The sequence below is a fragment of the Haliaeetus albicilla genome, chromosome 3, assembly GCF_947461875.1.
Source record: "Haliaeetus albicilla chromosome 3, bHalAlb1.1, whole genome shotgun sequence".
NCBI lineage: Eukaryota > Metazoa > Chordata > Aves > Accipitriformes > Accipitridae > Haliaeetus > Haliaeetus albicilla.
Window position 1 is genome coordinate 9192948 of NC_091485.1, and position 18563 is coordinate 9211510.

The 18563-nt window shown below is 42.5% G+C and overlaps 1 protein-coding gene across 2 annotated transcripts in view; it reads left to right on the forward strand.

Annotated features, from left to right (window-relative positions):
* GABBR2 (gamma-aminobutyric acid type B receptor subunit 2) overlaps positions 1 to 16417 on the forward strand; it is a 495489-nt gene extending 479072 nt beyond the window's left edge. For both annotated transcript variants that reach the window (XM_069778774.1, XM_069778775.1), the window contains exons 18-19: positions 6598 to 6715; positions 13932 to 16417. In XM_069778774.1, the coding sequence (XP_069634875.1) occupies positions 6598 to 6715; positions 13932 to 14097 (284 nt within the window). In that variant the 3' untranslated portion in view covers positions 14098 to 16417. The remainder of the gene's footprint in view (positions 1 to 6597; positions 6716 to 13931) is intronic.
* Positions 16418 to 18563: the final 2146 nt, after the last annotated feature.

Below are 18563 nucleotides of genomic sequence, written 5' to 3' on the forward strand. Positions count from 1 at the left end.
GTAACTTGCTGTAAATGAATGTACAGAACCTTGAAATTATGCGTCCCTGATGGTACTTGAGCGAAGCTTCAGAATTGTAAATAATTTATTAGCATGACCTAGAAGTGACCATGTCTCTCACCTCCACCGTGCAACTGGGGAAGCCAGTCTAATGTTATTTTTAAGGTGATGACAAGGTTTGTGGCTACCTTGGACCTTGTAAAAAGTGAGCTGAGAGAGAGGGAGTAGGACAGTGAAGAGAGATGCTAAATATAGCACCTGACTTGGAGCTAAAAATCATAGCAGATGATTTGCCACATTTGCATTGTGGACATGGCTGAATCCTCTGTCAATCTTCTTTATAAAATACCTTGCTGTTCTGAAGGAGTTCACATAGAGAATGCCGTGTAGTGTATCCCCGTTGCTATTGCTTATGCAAGTTTAGGGTACTGTGCTTCAGAGAGCAGATAATAACGCAGGACTTACGCAATGCATCTCGAACAAGTCCTAATCAAACTTTAATGTCATAGTACACTTCAGTAGGTTTCTGATCTGTACAAAGTGAAAACCCCTAACTCCTACAGCCAAGTGCTAAAGGAGGTTATTTGATTCTTCCCTTCCTTCCCCACCACCCTCATTTACTTCAAATATGGATTTAGGATACAAAAGTTAAATTACTTTAGCCAAAATAGATAGACACAGCTGTGCACTCCCATAGCTGCCTGACCTCAGGCAAATTTTCATAACTTTGGAGTTCCTGGTTAGTTATTAACAGCAACAGCTCCTGGTGTAGCCTGGGAGCTCTTTGCTGGCATGGGGACTCCTTCTTTACAGCACATTTCAATTCAGTACGTCTCATTTAAAGAGAGATATTATCCGAGACACTCATCTCTTGTTCACAAACGCGTAATGTCCCTGAGACATCTACAGCAATTGGCTATGTAAGAAAAGCAATTAGGAAATTAGGTTTGTAGTTTATGGTTTGATTGCTTTTTTTTTTAATGCAGGCTTTCGTCTGCGCTGCTAGATAGCTTTGTGTGGTCAAGCAGTTCTCAACGTGCTCCATGGACCGCAGCTCTGGGACCTCAGATGGCTTCTCCAGTTGAATTTAAAAAAGGCATCCCCTTAACTTCATTTGATACATTCCTCAGATGATTTTGAGTCACGGTGTCTGCTAGCGACATTAGCTTCTCCCCCGGCATTTGCGGGATCTGGTCGCCTTGCTGGAGCAGCAGAGCCACATGAGAGCCTGGGTTTGGGGTAGGGGTGGGCTGTGGGTGAGACCAACGCTTGGCTTGGGCAGTTCCTGTAACTGGCAGTGCCGTTCAGCAAGGAGAGCCAAGCTTGGAGACACGGCTGAGTTTTCCAGGCTGACATTTGGAAAAAGGAGGACAACTGCTTGTAACTGTGATGCTGTGTAAAGAGGAAGGTTGTGCCGCACGGCTCCAGGGAAGAAATACCCTGGCACGGGCACAAACCAGAGCTTCCCAAAAGGGCTCCCTGCAGCCATGTAGACGGCGTGCCAGAAACAGCAGAGACTTCGTGAAGGTAGAAGTTATTTCTACCGTGCAAGTTCCTGCAGAGATAAAACTTACTGAGGAGAAAAATATAGAGGGAAGATACTATGTGGTTTGGGGGGGGTGGCTAATTTTGCCGCACTTGGAATCTTACAATCTTACTCTGTTTGACTTCTATTTGACATTTTATTACATGAAATTATTTCTACATGAATGATTCATAGATTTCAAGGGTTTCATATAAAGCCAAGCTCAGACAAAATCCTGCAGGAGAATCTCCATTTATTTCTACCTTTGCCGGTACATTTCAGAGTAGTCTATCAGGGAAACTAATGAATGACAGCCATCCTATGGAAAGTACATAAGAAGCAAGAGACAGCCTTGCAATAGTCCCCACTTATGAACAAACCCTTTGTACAAGTTGTCTCTCTGCAGGCACCCTAGCTTGCTCAGAAAGCCTTTTCTGGTTTGAGCCAGAAAACAGTCTTTACTCATTGCTGTAAACGGACTGGGAGCATTCATTTGCATGTCAGATATGCCTACATACTGTCAGTTGTAACCCCACTCCAATGTTTCCTACTGTTAGTTTTTCCCTATGTAAAAGCAGCTCGAAGAAAAACAGATTTCAAAGGCATGTTGCTTGTAAATGCAAAGCAAAACAGAGTTCATCTGTGACAGAGGGGGGAAATATTACTTCTATGAAGTTAGTGTGAGTCAAGCGTTGAGCTTGAGTTTGAAACCACAGATTCAAAGGAAGGGCTTTCAGAAATAGGTGTACAAGACTTCAAAGGAACACTGTTTTAAAGACAGGATATAGTTCATTATATCCTTTGTATATGGAGATATATAAAGATATGTATACTAGTTTCTAGGAAGCCCAGCAAATGGAGTCCAGTCCTGAAATTGGAGCTTGTTTCTATTTCAGCAGGGAGACCAAACTCCAGAGGTTCAGAGCTCGCCCTTCTTTGCACAGAAATAACTCTGTAGTAAAAGGAGTTTCTTCTGATTTAAAGTAGTATAAAACAGAGGAGAATCTTGCTGGCTTTGCTTTAAAAAAAAAAAAATCTTCTTTTCAAAACGTAACTATCAGGAGTCATGTTTTAGACTGCCTGGTGCTGTGAGCTTAGTTTAGGAGATCTTTTTCTGATATATCCAGCAGACGATGTGATCATTTAAATTTTTCCTTTCATTTTCCTTTCTTTTCATCCTGTTCACATAAAAAGCAGAAACTGGCTAGTCTTGTTTCATGGTCCAAACAACAGAAGTGTGAAAAATTACTGTAGATTCAAGAAAAATCTGCATTTAAAGTATCTTTAGTAAATCAGCAAGGTTATCTCTGCCAGCTCTTATAAGTTATTATTAAATCACACTTGCTTCTTTGTGGAGCATACAATATGCTTTCTAGCAAAGAGAAAACAACAACAATAGAATAGAAAGATGGGGGATGAAGAATGGTTCTGCCATCTAGTTGTAAGCCATCGGAGGAATATTGCTGCTAAAGCGTAATGATGAAGATGTTCAATAAAGCTGCAGTGTACAAACGTCAACAAAACAAGCTTCTAGGTAAAGAAATACTTTATAAAATCTAGGAAGAAACTGCAGCAGTGGCAGTCACCCGGTGTTTTCTGCCTGCAGCTGAACAGGAGTCATTAAAATGCACGACGCGTGTAAGCCAGCCCAGGTAATTTTGACAGCACCAGGTTGCAGAGTGATTATACGTATGGCAGGTCTGAAGCGAGCGTCACCCCTGGCAGAGGGAGAGGCGAGCAGCTGGGAGCAGCGACATCCTCGCTGAGCCTCTCCGCAGCCAGCATCGGATGCGCTCTTGCAGCTCAGAGCTTTGTAATTGGAAGTTGTTTCTCTGCTGCAGGTAGGCAAAGGTCCTGAGCTAAAGCCTTCTGGCTCGCGCTGACAACCGGGCGGCGGGTTTTGTTTTCTAATGAACCCATCAGTGAGTGCCGTGCGAGGCCCTTGAGATCTATTTGTCTTTTTTTCCCGATGGTTTTCTGAATGCAAAGTGCTCGGGCATCACTTATCGAGACTTCTGAGTTCCAGTTTGAGGTCAACAAAGGTGAAAATTACTTAGAAAGTGCTTCTAGCTAATGTAAATTCAATTTTGAAGGTAGTGAGATCATCCCAGTGCAACTTACTCAGTAGCATCTGCAGTGGCAGACAGTATCCTGAGAATGAAGGACATTTTTCAGGTGGCATACTTAATGGACAGAGGAAGAAAACATGGGGAATTACTAAAAGCAGTGCTACACTTTCCGGGGGCAACTGGGAACTCAATTATTTATCGTTACCCTTAATTCATTTTCTTTCAGTTGTTCATGTATATAAAATCAGTTTCCTCCATCCTTAAGTTTTTTAAGTGCATATGGTAACAGTGTTTCTTCTTTAAGCTCCAGCTCCTGGAAGCATATGACTAAGTGAGAATCTTGTTCTTCATTATTTAAATGAAAGGTAAATTAAAAAAAAAAAGAAAGAAGAAAAAAAAAAAGAAAGATATTCTAGTTTCCATAGCTGCAGAATAAAAATCTAACAACTCTTCTCCCAAAAAGCTTAACAAATAAGAATTACCCAACTTTTTTGTATTTTGAAAGAAGCAAAGGAAAAAGAAAAAAATCTCAACAGTGCGGCAGTTTTATTTGGATTTTGTCTGTATTTTATACCTACACATTAAAACTTGTATATGGTAACCTTGTATACAGAAATTTATGCAGTGTATTAAGGGAGAGTCATCTGCAAGAGTGGTAGAAAAAAGGGTCTATTAAGAATAACACACAGTGATATATGGGCAGTTGGTGTTGAGGGGTGAGTAGGCAGAGAATATATGATTTCTGCTCTACTTAAAACTAAATCCCCCACCTTTTTGACAGGGACCACCTCCTTCTCTCTCTCTCTCTCTTACACACAGCAAAACTGAAAGCATAAGAAATCCCTTTAGGGGTATACAACACCAATTAATATATGAAATCACATACTCCCAAAGCCCAACAGTTGCATAGTCCAGGCATTTGATGAAGAATCATATCTTCAGTGGCTTTGTAAAAGGTTAAATTGCTTATTTTGGCCAAAGGAGTTGGAACCCTAAAATAGTTAAATAGACCTTTGCCATCCCTAATTACAAGGATTACTCAAATTTTAACTTTGGTCTATATCATAAAGTCAGCAGTTTTCATTGTCAGCTTAGATCAGCTCAGGATTGAACATTGGTTTTAATCATGGAAGTAAAAAGTGTTCTTTTCTACATGTCTGTTTATAGACATCACAAGGCTTTTATGCAAATGTCAAGCTCAATATACATAGAAATGTGATATATGGAAAATAAAAACTGAACTCTTGTGACAGTAAATGCCACACCAGCAAACTTCAGGCTGTCCTGAGATGATAGACTTCATTGCTTATCTTAGCCACTGTCAGATTTGACTCTTTGCTGTCCTCCCTTCACGTCTAAACCATCACTGAATCCTGTCATATCTTCCTTTTAAGCACTCTTCTTGCTACAACTGAATTCCTTAGCTCTCTTTTGCTGACATTTTCTTGCCCTAACAAAAGCAGCTTCATGTGTTCTGGTTGCCTCCTTTCTCACCCAGACCCTTCTCTTCCATGCAACAATAAGTGAAAAAACCTTCTCTCCTGCTCTTCTGAGCTGTAGCGATCCCCACGTCTGCACACTTTTGCATCCTCACCTATTCACTTCTGTCCAAGTTGCCTGTTACTTTTTTCACAGCAGAAAGCGAACGCTACAAAATAATGCCCGGGATGACCGCACTGGGAGGGGAATGATACATGTTGGAGTTTGCCCTCAAAACATTCTCTTTCTGCTTCCAGCTTCTTTCCTCAGTCTTTGTTTCTGCTGTTTGTTTTGTCCCACCAGTGCTCTTCAATAACATATATATTACTAGCATGCTGGGACCTGAGCATTATCTGGGGCTTCTGAGCGTTAGTAGAACAGAAAAGCACCTTAAGCCTTCAATACACACTGGGTTTTTCATGCTATTTTCATTTTCTCTTCAGTATTTTCCTGCTTTTCCCCCTCATACCCATTTTTACATTCAAAACCTCCAGTGTCATTTTCAAGAATTTACCTTTGAGTCCTCTTCCATGCTGCCTTAACGCCTGCAGCAATCACTCTTTCTCCGCGTGTGTGGCAAACAACTGCCGGTGATGGATTTGGAGCTGCTCTGTAATTATTTATGAAAACTGTGCACTGTCCTCATTACTCAGATGTTCGCCATGTGACTTTATTTGGCTTAACACAGTAGGAGACTTTGGAAAAGCAGGCAGGAACAGAAAGGATCCCCGGTAAAGACAGTCTTCTTAAAATGGCTGTGTTCCTCTGTGTTTCTCAGGGGGACCGATGCCACAGGCTTCGGCACAGCTAGCCAGGGACTCCCGGGACACCCGGGGAAATCACGTGAAGCTACCTACAGGGAAAATGATGATCTTCTACATTATCACTATGCAGAAAAGAGAGCAGCAGGAGAAAGCTTAATGAAATCATTAGCTGTCCTTCCCGCAGACAGCCTATGGACCAGCGCAACTGATATGAATCATATTTCCGGGCTAAATGACAGCAGATAGTTAAATGACAGCACTTAATTGCTTATGTGATTGCAAGAGTACCAAGGTTTCATACATTAATGAGATTATAGTTTTTCTAGGAAACGACTTAAATAAGAGGGTTTTTTCATATGAAAAGGTAACAGTTTTTGAGCACAAGATAATATGATGGTGCAGTTACATTAATTTTTTACCCAGCCTAAGACTGGGTGAGAGAGCATGATAGGGCTGCATAGAGATAGGCAACAAGTTTTGGTTTGTGGTTTGTTTTTTTTTTAAAGGTGGGGGGGAAGCAAAGGAAGGACAAAAGAGGTTTTGTCCCTTTTCTGTTTCTTCATGGTAGTTCCTATGAAGGAGCACAGCATCGAAAGTATGAGTACCAAAGACTCACAGGGAAACCTGAGACTGTATCAGAATACAGGCAGAAAGAGTTTACTTTATGGCATTATGAATATCTGGGAAATTTTAAAATTAAATAATTGAAAAATGGTCACTTGGTCACAGTAAAGTAAAATAGAATGTGTTCTCCATCCAGATGGTGAGAAAGCCATTTTGAAAAATCATCTTGATCAAAATCCACCAGCACAGTGGGGCTCATCAGACCCTTCCAGAACAAGCAAAGATCCTATAGAAGATATCAACTCTCCAGAACAGTAAGTATACACCATTACATACTGGTACAGAAAGGGGCACCCCTTGCTCCCTCAGGTGTGCATGTGCTTGGGCGCGCGCACTTTCTACTCTTTTAGCCATAAATTACATCCTGGATACCAGCTGCCTTGCTGACAAGATGTTAATTTAAATTATTACATTTCATCAAAACCCATATTTCTCTTTCATGCTTTTTTGTGGGAAGACCTTCACTGTAAACCCTTTCAGCCAGCCCCAGCTACAGAGAGAGCCTGGACCATCAGTAACAGAAGATGTGAATGGCCCCTCCTGAAGCACCAGTGGGCAGCAACGTTGTACTGTGATGGCCCCCCCCGCCACCAGCTCACCATCCCCAACAAATTTAGAGGATATCAGGGGCACTAGATCCTAAGGTGCCCCAAAGACAAACTAACACACTTCTTTTCTCTTGTCAGAAACATCCATGACATGATGTCTAAAGTTTCTGCAGAGAGTTACAGGACAAGCTGTGCCCAACCACCAATGTATATTAAGGGGAGAAGAGGATGTACATACGTGCACACACATGTCACGACTAGTGTCAAAAGTCCAAGGCCTTCCACACACCAGCCAGAGGGGTTCATGCTGTACATAACCATTTTGTTCTCTTTCGATCTTAAGCTAGCTGAGAAATAAAAACAGTCTGAGGGCTTTTCTACGTTGCCATAGCAGCTGGACCTGAGTTTTGGCATAGGAAAGCCTGCACCCAGTAGTTTCCCTTAGAAACAATGCTGTGGCTACAAGGAGAGGATGGCGCAAAGCACTTGCTAAATTCAGGGAGGGGAAAAAGTCTGATGGTATCAGCTTTTGCCTCCAGGAACCTATACAATAAACTCACGTACTGCCAGCTCAGCCAGGCCTGCCATAGGCCAGAGCTCAGGGAAGCACCGTGCTCGTTTGTCCCTGGATCAGCCATTTCCCCGTGGCAGCCTAGTTACATGGGCACCACTTCATCAGGAGCTGAGCTAAGAGCTGTCAGACTCCTGTTTTGTACACGGACAACTTCAAAGCTTGTTTAAAAACAGAATAAATTAAACAAATTACTAGACTGAGTCACATGTTACATCAGTGACAGCAAACCTGATTTCAGATAACAGTTACTGCCTTGTACTACCTGGTACAGGGAAACATGTGGATTTCTAACTGTCCTTGCACTTAGAAAAAAACCCAACCCAAACCTGTACAGGAGGTCTCACACACACACACACACATACATATGCACCAAAAAAAGCCCCCAGTAGCTGAAATATCTGGTTATTTCACAAGAGCAGGGCACTCACTGAGAAAGCTCTCGTGACTATATATGGGGTCAGCAGGGTGCTTTCATGCATAGCTATTAGAGGTCTGTCTTTTTCCAGCACCATTTGTCAGAAATAATGTAGTGTGAATGCAACCTCATCTGCACACGGCCCCCTTACATTAAGAGAGAGGCTAAGAAAAACATAGACACTCAGATAATCCAGTTGTCCCAATACAGATTTAATACAGAAAAAAAAAAAAAGAAAAAAATTTGGTGATGACAAAACTTCCTCTAGGCTAGTGGCAACTGATGAGAAGACTGAAATTTCCTGAAGCTCTTAAAGAGCGGGTCAGTACAAATCTGAACAGTCAGTGACATTTATGGAAAGCAAGTCCTGCTAAATCAAAACAGTGTCATTCAGCACTTGCACAGCTGTGACTGTGCCAGGTCCAAGGGTCAATGTTTCCCCTGAGGATGTGTTGGCAGTTTGGGTACCAGAGCCACACCACCCAGGCACAGTGGACCCGCCAGAGAGGAGAAGTGTAGCCATCTTCAGGACTAGGGTTTTGCAATTCCCTCTTTGACAAGAGATTGCCTCCTTCCAAACTTTGTGCTTTTTAAGAATATCCTTCCGCATGCATGGGCTTTTCTTCAACTTGTCTGGCAGCACTACTGGACTTCCATGGTTATTAAATATATTATTTTTGTAAGAAAAAAAAAAGAGTTAAAGACAGGCTGTAGTTTGTGCCTTCTCTTTCTCATTTCACTGCATACATAGGGCATCTGGTAGAGAGGTAGTCACACAGTCTGCTGAACCTATTTCTTATTCAAGAACACAAATCTCAAGGACGTTAGTCTGAAAAAGATTTCCTCTTTGCCACAAACCTATGAAAGGAGGACATTAAGATAATAATTTTCCTGCGGAAATGTTAACTCTTTAATGCCTATAGCAAAAAGAAGCATCCCAGCTTCCTGTTATTGACAGCACTCAGGAGAGCTGACATCTTCCAGTATGAAAGTTCTTACAGAGTGCAGAAAAGAGTCTGATCTGGGATTTTTTTTCATTCTTTCTTACCGCTAATGCTACATTTGACTAACTGCAAATGTGATCGCTTATTCTACAGTTGTGTCCAAAGTGAAGGCACAACAGTACACACACACTTCATGCTCAGCAGTGCAGGAAGTTGTTTCATGTTTGTTGATGGGGTGATATTTATACCATCTCAATCAGAATGTGAAAAACCTTTGTTTTGTGCTTGGCTCAGATTTAGAACCCTGCACGTAAGGAAAAATGCAGTTTGTATGACTGTAAAGCAGATTTAGAGCATGAATACAGATGACTCACAGTTCCCCTTGTCTCTTACTCCCTTTCCTGCTGGGCAGGACCTAGTAGGTTATCCATCATGCAATGTAAAATTTGCCATACCCAGTCAGACCATCAGGCACGAGGAGCAAAAAGTAGGTTCTGGCTGCTTTCTATCCTGTTCACACTGGCTACACAGTGTAAATTAACACTTCCTACAATAGGCAAAGCAGCCCTGGTACACAGGCTCAAGCCCTGCACTTTGATTTTCCATGGTGCTTATTAGCATGCTCCCTAGCACAGTTGTATCAACTTGTGCTGTCCTGGTTAATGCTCAGGCACATTCTGGTATTCAGAAACCCTGTTTGGGGGGAGCTTAGCTGCATGGATGGAAGCTGCACTATGCCAGTTCATCTCAAGTCCAGAGAGCAGCCTGAACCAGTTTAGAATAGATAGAATAGTTCATTTCCCAGTAGGCTGGGGTGTCTCTCACGCAAAGTCAGCTCTTTCCTGCTGGGCAGTCCTGCTTACTTATCTAAAGATCCCATCAGTCAGCTTATCTGCACAATGGCCACGCAAATACATTCAATGGGATATCTTCCGTGACCTTTAAAGACATTCTTCTGTGCGCCTTCATTCCTGCATGTTGTCCCATCTCATTGGTGACCTACATTTGCTGAATTAGTTTTTGGCACCATTAAAATTTATACCATTCTCATTTTAACAGCAACGATATGTAACTGTCTTCCAGACCTCTGAGTAAAGGTGATGATAGATTTCTGCAGGACCCCACTAAACCTGCCATTTTGATAGACTATTTCCTATATGTGGTCATTTTTGTAACCATCAGAAGAGCTAATCGTTGTATAACCCTTTTGATAGAAACCACCTTGATTTTTTTCGAGCTTTTAGCAGCATTTAAAAGACAGTAAATACCCTGCTGGAGCCAGTTATGTCAATTTTAGTAACCAAAAATTCTCATCAAAAAAAGTTGGTTATGACTGGATTATTGCATTAAAGCCATATGCCTTGGCATGAATATGCCTCTGTTATTCAGTTTCTTCACCAACAGTGGTTCATATTAGTCTATCTATGATCCTACTCAAATCTGTCATTAAAATAAGGTGGATTTAGAATCATTAGTTTACATGTTAGTACATCTTGCTTTATTGTAGTCATTTAGAACTTCTCCAGCTTCCCAGCATTTGCTAAGAATCAAATTAATGGGCTGAAGAATTGACTGAAATGATCCCTGAATGCTTAGACACAGTTTACACACTCCCACAGATCTTCAGATGTTTGAATGTAGCAGCAGTTGTTTCAGTCCCCCCACCTACCAAGGGATCTCACCAGTGGTTTTCTATAGCTACTATAAAAATATTTTTTAAATGCCTCTGCTCCCTTTGCAGCATCGTGCATTCCCATGTATGTTCCATTGTGTTCCTATGTGCATTGACATTGGAAGTCAAGTTTGTACTTGATTTTATTTATCCCTCTTAGATGGCATTTCTGTACAGAGCTGAAAATATATGCCCTATTCTAACACAGTACCTTGATGAGTGGCTGCTCTGTATGAGGCACCACCTTTCCTTTCCATCGTCTTCAGCAGCTGCCTATGATTCTGTGATTCTAAACCTGCTAATACTAGCCATTCCCTCCCCAACATACTTGACCATATATATGTTTTGACATATCTATATTGTATGGACAACTCGAAACAAATTCATAGAATCATAGAATCACAGAATGGTTTGGGTTGGAAGGGACCTTTAAAGGTCATCCAGTCCAACCCACCTGCAACCAGCAGTGACATCTTCAACTACATGAGGTTGATCAAAGCCCCATCCAACCCAGCCTTGAACACAATCATGGGGCATCCACAGCTTCTCTGGGCAACCTGTTCCAGTGTTTCACCACCCTCATCATAAAAAATGTCTTCCTTATTTCTAGTCTAAATCTACCCTCTTTTAGTTTAAAACCATCACCCCTTGTGCTATCACAACAGGCCCTACTAAAAAGTCCGTCCCCATCTTTCTCCTAAGCCCCCTTTAAGTATTGAAAGGCCACAGTGAGGTCTCCCCGGAGACTTCTCTTCTCCAGGCTGAACAACCCCAACTCTCTCAGCCTTTCTTCATAGGAGAGGTGTTCCATCCCTCTGATCATCTTCGTGGCCCTCCTCTGGACCACCTCCGACAGGTCCATGTCTTTCCTGTGCTGAGGACCCCAGAGCTGGATGCAGTACTGCAGGTGGGGTCTCACCAGAGCGGAGTAGAGGGGCAGAATCACCTCCCTCGACCTGCTGGTCACGCTTCTTTTGATGCAGCCCAGGGTACGGTTGACTTTCTGGGCTGCGAGTGCACGTTGCCAGCTCCTGTCCAGCTTTTCATCCACCAGTACCCCCAAGTCCTTCTCGGCAGGGCTGCTCTCAATCCCTTCATCCCCCAGCCTGTATTGATACCAGGGGTTGCCCCAAAAGCATTGACAAAATGTGCTAGGGGTGGGGGAAGGGAAAAACTGCTGATATTGGCAAAAAAAACCTACAGAGAGTGAGGCAAGGTACAAGATTTACTTTTGCTAAAGGACAAAATAGCCGTTCTATCTGGATTTTGATACTTTTTTTGGTTTGGTTTGGTTTTCCCCCTACAGTTTTGCCTAAACTCTTAATTGTGTGAGAGTCTCCAGGCTACAGTCCTCCGCCCCAATTCCAGGAACAAAGTTTTCAAGTGAAAGTAAACTTTAAGTACAGTTAAAGCAAAATTTGCCACCCACTGCAGCCACCGTTGGCCTAGCCAAATAAACATGCTTTGTCCATGGTATGGCTAAGACTTAAATGGGTGAAAAAAAAATCCCATTCACTCGATTATGCAACTGGATTCTCTTGGAATAGCTTCAAAAAGCTCCTTAATGAGAAGTCTGTAACAGTTGAACAAAGTAAGCATTTCCACTGGTGGGAAAATAAGCTCGGGCAATTCTGTGTTTGACCCTGCAACGAGAGGCAGAATGACAATCCGCAGCGTCAGGCTCATAAGGATTCAGCACGTGGAAGCAGCGAGCCATGCCACCTCTGCACTCCCTGGGAACAAGGCATGATTTCATTGATAGCACCAGAAAGAGTTGGGCACAGTAGCAAAATGACAATGAATGGATTTTGTTTAGTCCCAGGAATGCATTGCCAGCACTACAATGATCAACACTGTGGATTAATATTGCATCGAACTTTTAAAGGGTGTTTGGGGGGGTGGGGATGATGAGAAAGAGTTTCCCAGCTAGGCAGGCTACAACTATTTCCACCTCATCTCTGTATAAACAAGCCTTAGTCTGTAGTGAAGAAACTAAAGAGAAGGAGATTAGGTTTCTTTCTGTTTGAATTTGAAAGCTATACTGCTTGGTCCCCGAGCGGTGCAGTGGATGCCTTGGTAGCTGTCTCCACTTCCTAACACAAAGCAAAAAAGAAATGAAATGTTGTTTGAATCAGAAGGGCTGTCCAAAGGCAAGCTTTCAAACATACACTTCTTATAAAGGCCTGTCTATACACAGTCATTATATCAGATAACAGGGAAATATAAATTTAAAACTCTATTGTACTGGTACAATGCTTTGTATGGGCATTTTTCTTCTGGAATCAAAAAGCCGGTCTTCGGGTCAGCTTTGTCACTTTGACACCTGTCTTCTCTTAAAAATGTCCCTCTGCGTCTCAAGAGTGAATGTCTCCAAATGCAGAAGCAATCCTGCTATGATAACATCACTGAAAACCTCCACTGGATTTTTATTTTATGTAAGGTGCCAGTATACCCACAGCATGGGGATAGCAGAGCCCATGTCCCATGGCACCGTCCTCTCCACGGAGAGGGGTTAATTAGGCTGTCCGTGAGCACAGTTTACTGTCCTTTTAAAAACCCAACCAGAAAACCCAAACCAAAGTCCCACCACTTATGGTGATGGCAATCTGCTTGGAAAACTGCATACAGGAAGTTGGGTTCCTAAATACTGAATTTTGGTGTGGGTGGAAGGTTAGACTGCTTTGGAGTGCCAACTCCCCAGTCCCACAGCACCGACTGTGGGAACTCAACAGCGTTCAGCACCTCAAAAGCACAGACCTAAACTACAAAGAGGAACTGCTTGGAAAAAGCCATCAGTCCGAATTCCCTCCCTCCCTCCACGCACCTGCGTTCGCCTTAGCTGGTTGCAAAAACGCCGTCGTTAATTCTAACATCCTTGTGCTAAGTGGTGATGCATGGCTTCAAACTCAGCCTGTGACCTCGTCTATGCAGCCAGCCAGGGCTCTGCATGCAATAGATCACTTTGCAAGGGGTAGAGAGTTGCTAACCACCTGCCCTCATCGCACACTTAACTTTTTCCAGTATCAGCAGTCTAACAGTTACTCTGAAAGTGCCTGGGAATTTCAGAGGGTTGTGGGCTGCTGAGAACGCACCCTTAGATTCCTCTGTCAGGTCCAGCCTGTCAGAATAATTCCCAGAGGGGAGCTAACACCACGGTGGCACAGCTCAACAGCGGCGAGTGCAACGCTCTTGGCATTAACCCTCTCCGTCACAGGCACAGAAAATATCCTTGCAGCAACCTGCAGCCGTAGCAAGCGTGTAATGTACTATATTTTCCTCTTGGCTAATGCTCCTCTCTCTCTCTGTCTCTCTCGCAGCATACAGCGTCGGCTGTCTTTGCAGCTGCCCATCCTTCATCATGCCTACTTGCCATCCATAGGAGGAGTGGATGCTAGCTGTGCCAGCCCCTGCGTAAGCCCCAGTGCCAGTCCTCGGCACAGACACGTGCCGCCTTCCTTCCGAGTAATGGTTTCGGGGCTGTAGGAAAGGGAGATCAGTGCTTCCCGAACTGCTTTTAAGTACTCAATGACTGGACTAAACATCTGACCTAGAACTCTGCTACAAACACGTAACGTTGGCTCTTACCGCGGAGGATCTACCGCTGAGGCCGTCATCACAGGAGTGCCCGTGTAACTCGTGTGGGAAGGCGAAGGAGAAGGACACAAGGAGTTTGATCTGTAGCCTTATTCATGGAGTTTTTATTTCTTCACGTAGAAGTCACTGAAAAACGTTTCTTCCCAAATTTCTACTAGCAACAAGGAGGCTGGGAAATACGGATCTTGCAAAAAAGACACTAGGAAAAAAACAAAACAAAAACCACTCAGTTGTCACTGAGCTTTATGTGGCTGCTGAGAACATGCAATTCTATACTGTATCCATGTAAGGAAAATACAATGGTTGAGCTATACCATATTTATTGAAATAGATACACTCGTTTTTACAAGAGTTGTGTTAAATTGCTGGAACCATTCTGCACTGGTTAGTCTTGCCTGTTTTCATTTCAGGGACGATGTTCGGTAGGAAAGGAGGGTTATGAGAAATGATTCTTTGGGTGGCATTGAGACTCTGCAGCGCTGTGAGCAGGGTCACCTCTGACTTGCAGCTGTACATGAAACCCAAGCAGAGGCTGAAGCTCCAGCTCCCAGTTGTCACCAGCTGGAGAGCTGCTGGTTGGAAGCGGAGCACTTCACCCTTCTCCAGGGATGATGGTAGTGACTGCTGACCATCTGCAGCTCCATTTTAGCAAAGTTTCTGCACCTCTCTCAGAATAAACACCACCAACCGTAATGTACTAAACTGTCTGGAAAAGTCCTAGGGCTGATAACTCAAGAAGCTGAGGGCAGATGGTTAGTAAAGTCTTAATGTCACAGGACGGATTGTTTTTCATAGTTTGTTTGAATTATGTCACACATAATTACAATAAAATTAATTTAGTGGACTGGGGGGGGAGGGGTTAGGGCACAGCACTTTGCTGCTGCAGGCAAAGCCTGCAGAGCACATAGATGTGAATATACACTATGTTTGCTTTGTACCTGCGTGTGTGACAGTTGTAGCGGATAATAGAGAGGACAAATCAAATTTACCAATAGAATATTTTACCTGAATCCTAAAAGGACTGTGAAAAAAACAGCGGTTTTTATACTTTAGCTCCATCCCCTGAACCGAAGCAATTAGGAGGAATGATAGTGGCATACCGTCTGGATGAGCTCTGGAGCCAAACCCTCAGGCACAGGTGAGGAACACATGCAGCTTCTTTTTCCAAGGGACTGGAAATGTGGCATCTCACTGCCAGGGCTGTTTGCTAAGAGCAGGGGGGGAAAAACACATGAAGCACCCACTGGGCTCTCAGTTTTCTTTGACCAACGCCTGTGAACCTCAGACCAAACCTTTGGAATGACGTTTCTACAAAGGTTTATAAATCAGCAATGACTGAAGCACAGCTGAAGAGGTTCATTAGCTGAGGGACTTAACCACAGCTTTGACAAGCTAGCATAAATCTCCATTAAAAATAAAACACACCTCATAGTGGCCAAAACCAACATGAATATGTATCTGAATCTTACAATCAGGAGCATCACAAAATATTTCACTTGGCACATACAGTAAGAGAGGTTATGGAAATACCTGTAGCTTTTAGAACAAAAACATGTAAGTATAAACACAGATAAAATAGAACTCATTACTCTGTTTAAGCACTAAACACTGACGTTGTCACTCAATGTGTGTTGACAGTATTCTCTTGCTTTATTAATATCATCAGGGCCTGGTTTATTTTAAAAGGAATGTTAATTTTTAAAAAGAGAAAATTACAATATTGTATATAATGTATACACAAAGATCTCTGTAGAAATATTATTCCAACTTAGCAGGAAAAAAAAATTCAGAAGTATCGGACCATTGGAGGTGAGTGTGTGTGTGTGTCTGTAACTTCGTGAATACTGACTGTGTGACGTTTATTAGGTTTAAACCATGCAGTACATTCTTTGTCTCAATGATACTGTAGTTTCTCCCATAACATTTTTTTTTTTTACTTTACTGCAGATAACAAGACCAATCAAGTGAATATAGCTATTTAATGTTTCTGTTCTTTTATACTGCAGCAAAAATGTACTGTAAATTTATGAAGAGGCTGTGCCCCAATGGCATTTTCCAATGATGTTAGTGCACAAATGCTTTAAACTAGACTGGAACTGCCAGGATAAAATGTAAATGAAGAATTTCTTGTATAACCTTATACTGCATGAGATCAATTTTTAATAAATTGTTGCAAATCTGTTTTTATGAATAAAATATATAAAACCTAGCTTTTTGGACTTAGTGCCTTCTTCCCCCATAGCAAAACCATTTTTAATGTGTAAGTGTGTGTGTCTATATATATAAACATACATATATATAAAAGCCTCCCTAGAGAAGGAGGAATCCTATTACAACACTGCATTGTAATAAAAAGTCAAAATACACGTCCTAGTAGTTGAAGGGTTCACATCTAGAGAAAAAAAGAGAGACAAGCTTCTACCCTGAAATACAATTACTGCAGTACTCATGAGTGAAGTCTAAGCCATTTTTCAAATGGGAAAATAATCAAACATATGCTGAACATTTACATCCAAACCACACTTAATACATGCAGTATTCTCTCTTGCACCACAGTTAGTGTGAACTCAGGAGAAAAAGAAAGATTTTACTATTTCACATAAATTACTGAAGTTGAGCCAAACTTCTAGCTCTATAGTAAAATCTCTGCTTCGGCAAACAAGAAGTTTCTGAGAATAATCACTGGTTGTTTCATGAAGGCAAACACTAAACTTCTCCATCCAGTTTCACGCATGTGGTGGGTTTTGTGTCTTAAACCAGGTTCTTCTGCATGGTAGAACAGGAGGAGGGTGGGAATGTAGTGCAACGAGCCAGCTGGAGGAAAGAGCATTTTTAGTCATTTGCTTTTCAACAGGAGCATCCTCAAGCCAGCACAAAATGACATAAAGCCCAAGATGAGGGAATTCAGAGCCGCCACAAATGTGTTTTCTGTAGATTTTTGATGCAGCTCAGCAGTCCCACCGAACACATGCAAAAGGGAAAATACCAGTCAGGAATGAACAGCATGGATCGTGGATCTCAATGCAGAATACCAGATGGCAGGAGAAACTCAAACAGATACATCAAAGCTCATTCAAGAAAGAAAAAAAAAAAAAGTCTAGAGCGGCTTTATTTTGAAACCTATATTCAACCAGAAATTGTGGGAGGATGTGAACAACTTAGAGTTGCTCAAGAATAATAGGAAACCAGAACAAAGCAAAACATTGCTTTAAGAGGTCAAGAAAAAAAAAAACAAGAGGGAGATGTCAGGGGAGCAAGTTTACTCTATCTGTTGAGTTTCCACAGTCACAGCAAATACATTTCTTATGAAATCATAAAATTGCTATTGAACTCATGGAAGATTACTAATGTTGTAGCACTTCTTTGAAATAATAAAATTGAGGATGGTAAGGGAAGAGCAAGAGAGGCACTTTTAAGTTTTCTCTTTCTTTTAAAAAACTTTAAATCTTTTCTTAAAGGTTTACAATCAAATCTTTTCTGGTCTTTTCAGAATTTGTTTATTCCTCACAAATCCTGGTACAGTGTGCCTGTTCTCCCCAAGACTGGATTAGTGTTTCTGTCCCTTTCTGCTCAGGCTTGCTTAGCTGCTGGAAGCCAGCCCAGCAAGACCTGTCCCAGCACTTCCACAGCACCCTATGGATATCAGCAGGGCTTTACTGTGCACTCATACCACAGCCCAAAGGATGGGCCGGTCTGCAGCCCGTTCAGCAAACTGACTCTCCCTGTCGCTGACTTGTTTAATAGGGATTTCTTCTCGCCGCCTGAGAAGACTGACAGGTTTATTACAGTGGCTTAAACATCATGATTTTGATCTGCGTTCAGTTCTCATATTTACTGACTGCCTTTTCCACCTCTTGAGATGGTGAATAGTACTTACGGCCGTTACTTTAATATGCATGAATATTATTCACGAACGCACTTTCAAGAGCACGCTGCCTCTTGAGCCGATCAGGATTCTGCCAGTGCGCTACTGCGCTTATCACTACTCGCTAAATGACATTGCAGAGGAGCATTAACGGGTCTAGGGCTGCATTGGAAGCGATGGAAAGATGTCCGAAGCCCTTGTCGGGCTGCTGGCAAGGGCAACCCTGGGTGGCAGTACCGTCACCTCAGTGTGGCCACAGACCTCTCTTTCTTACCTGCAGACATTTTAAGCCACCAGCTTTGCAAACTGCGACTGGTTTAAACCCCCTGCCCTGATTGAGGGGGTGCCAAAGTGGGCCAAACGAAGGGAAAGAGCGAAGGGTAGGCAGGAGGAGAAAGGAGGGAGAGGCACCTCTAATCGCCGAGCACGTCCTTCACCACCCCCAAGAAAGTGGCTGCTACTGGTGCCATCAGAGCCAAGCATCGCACAA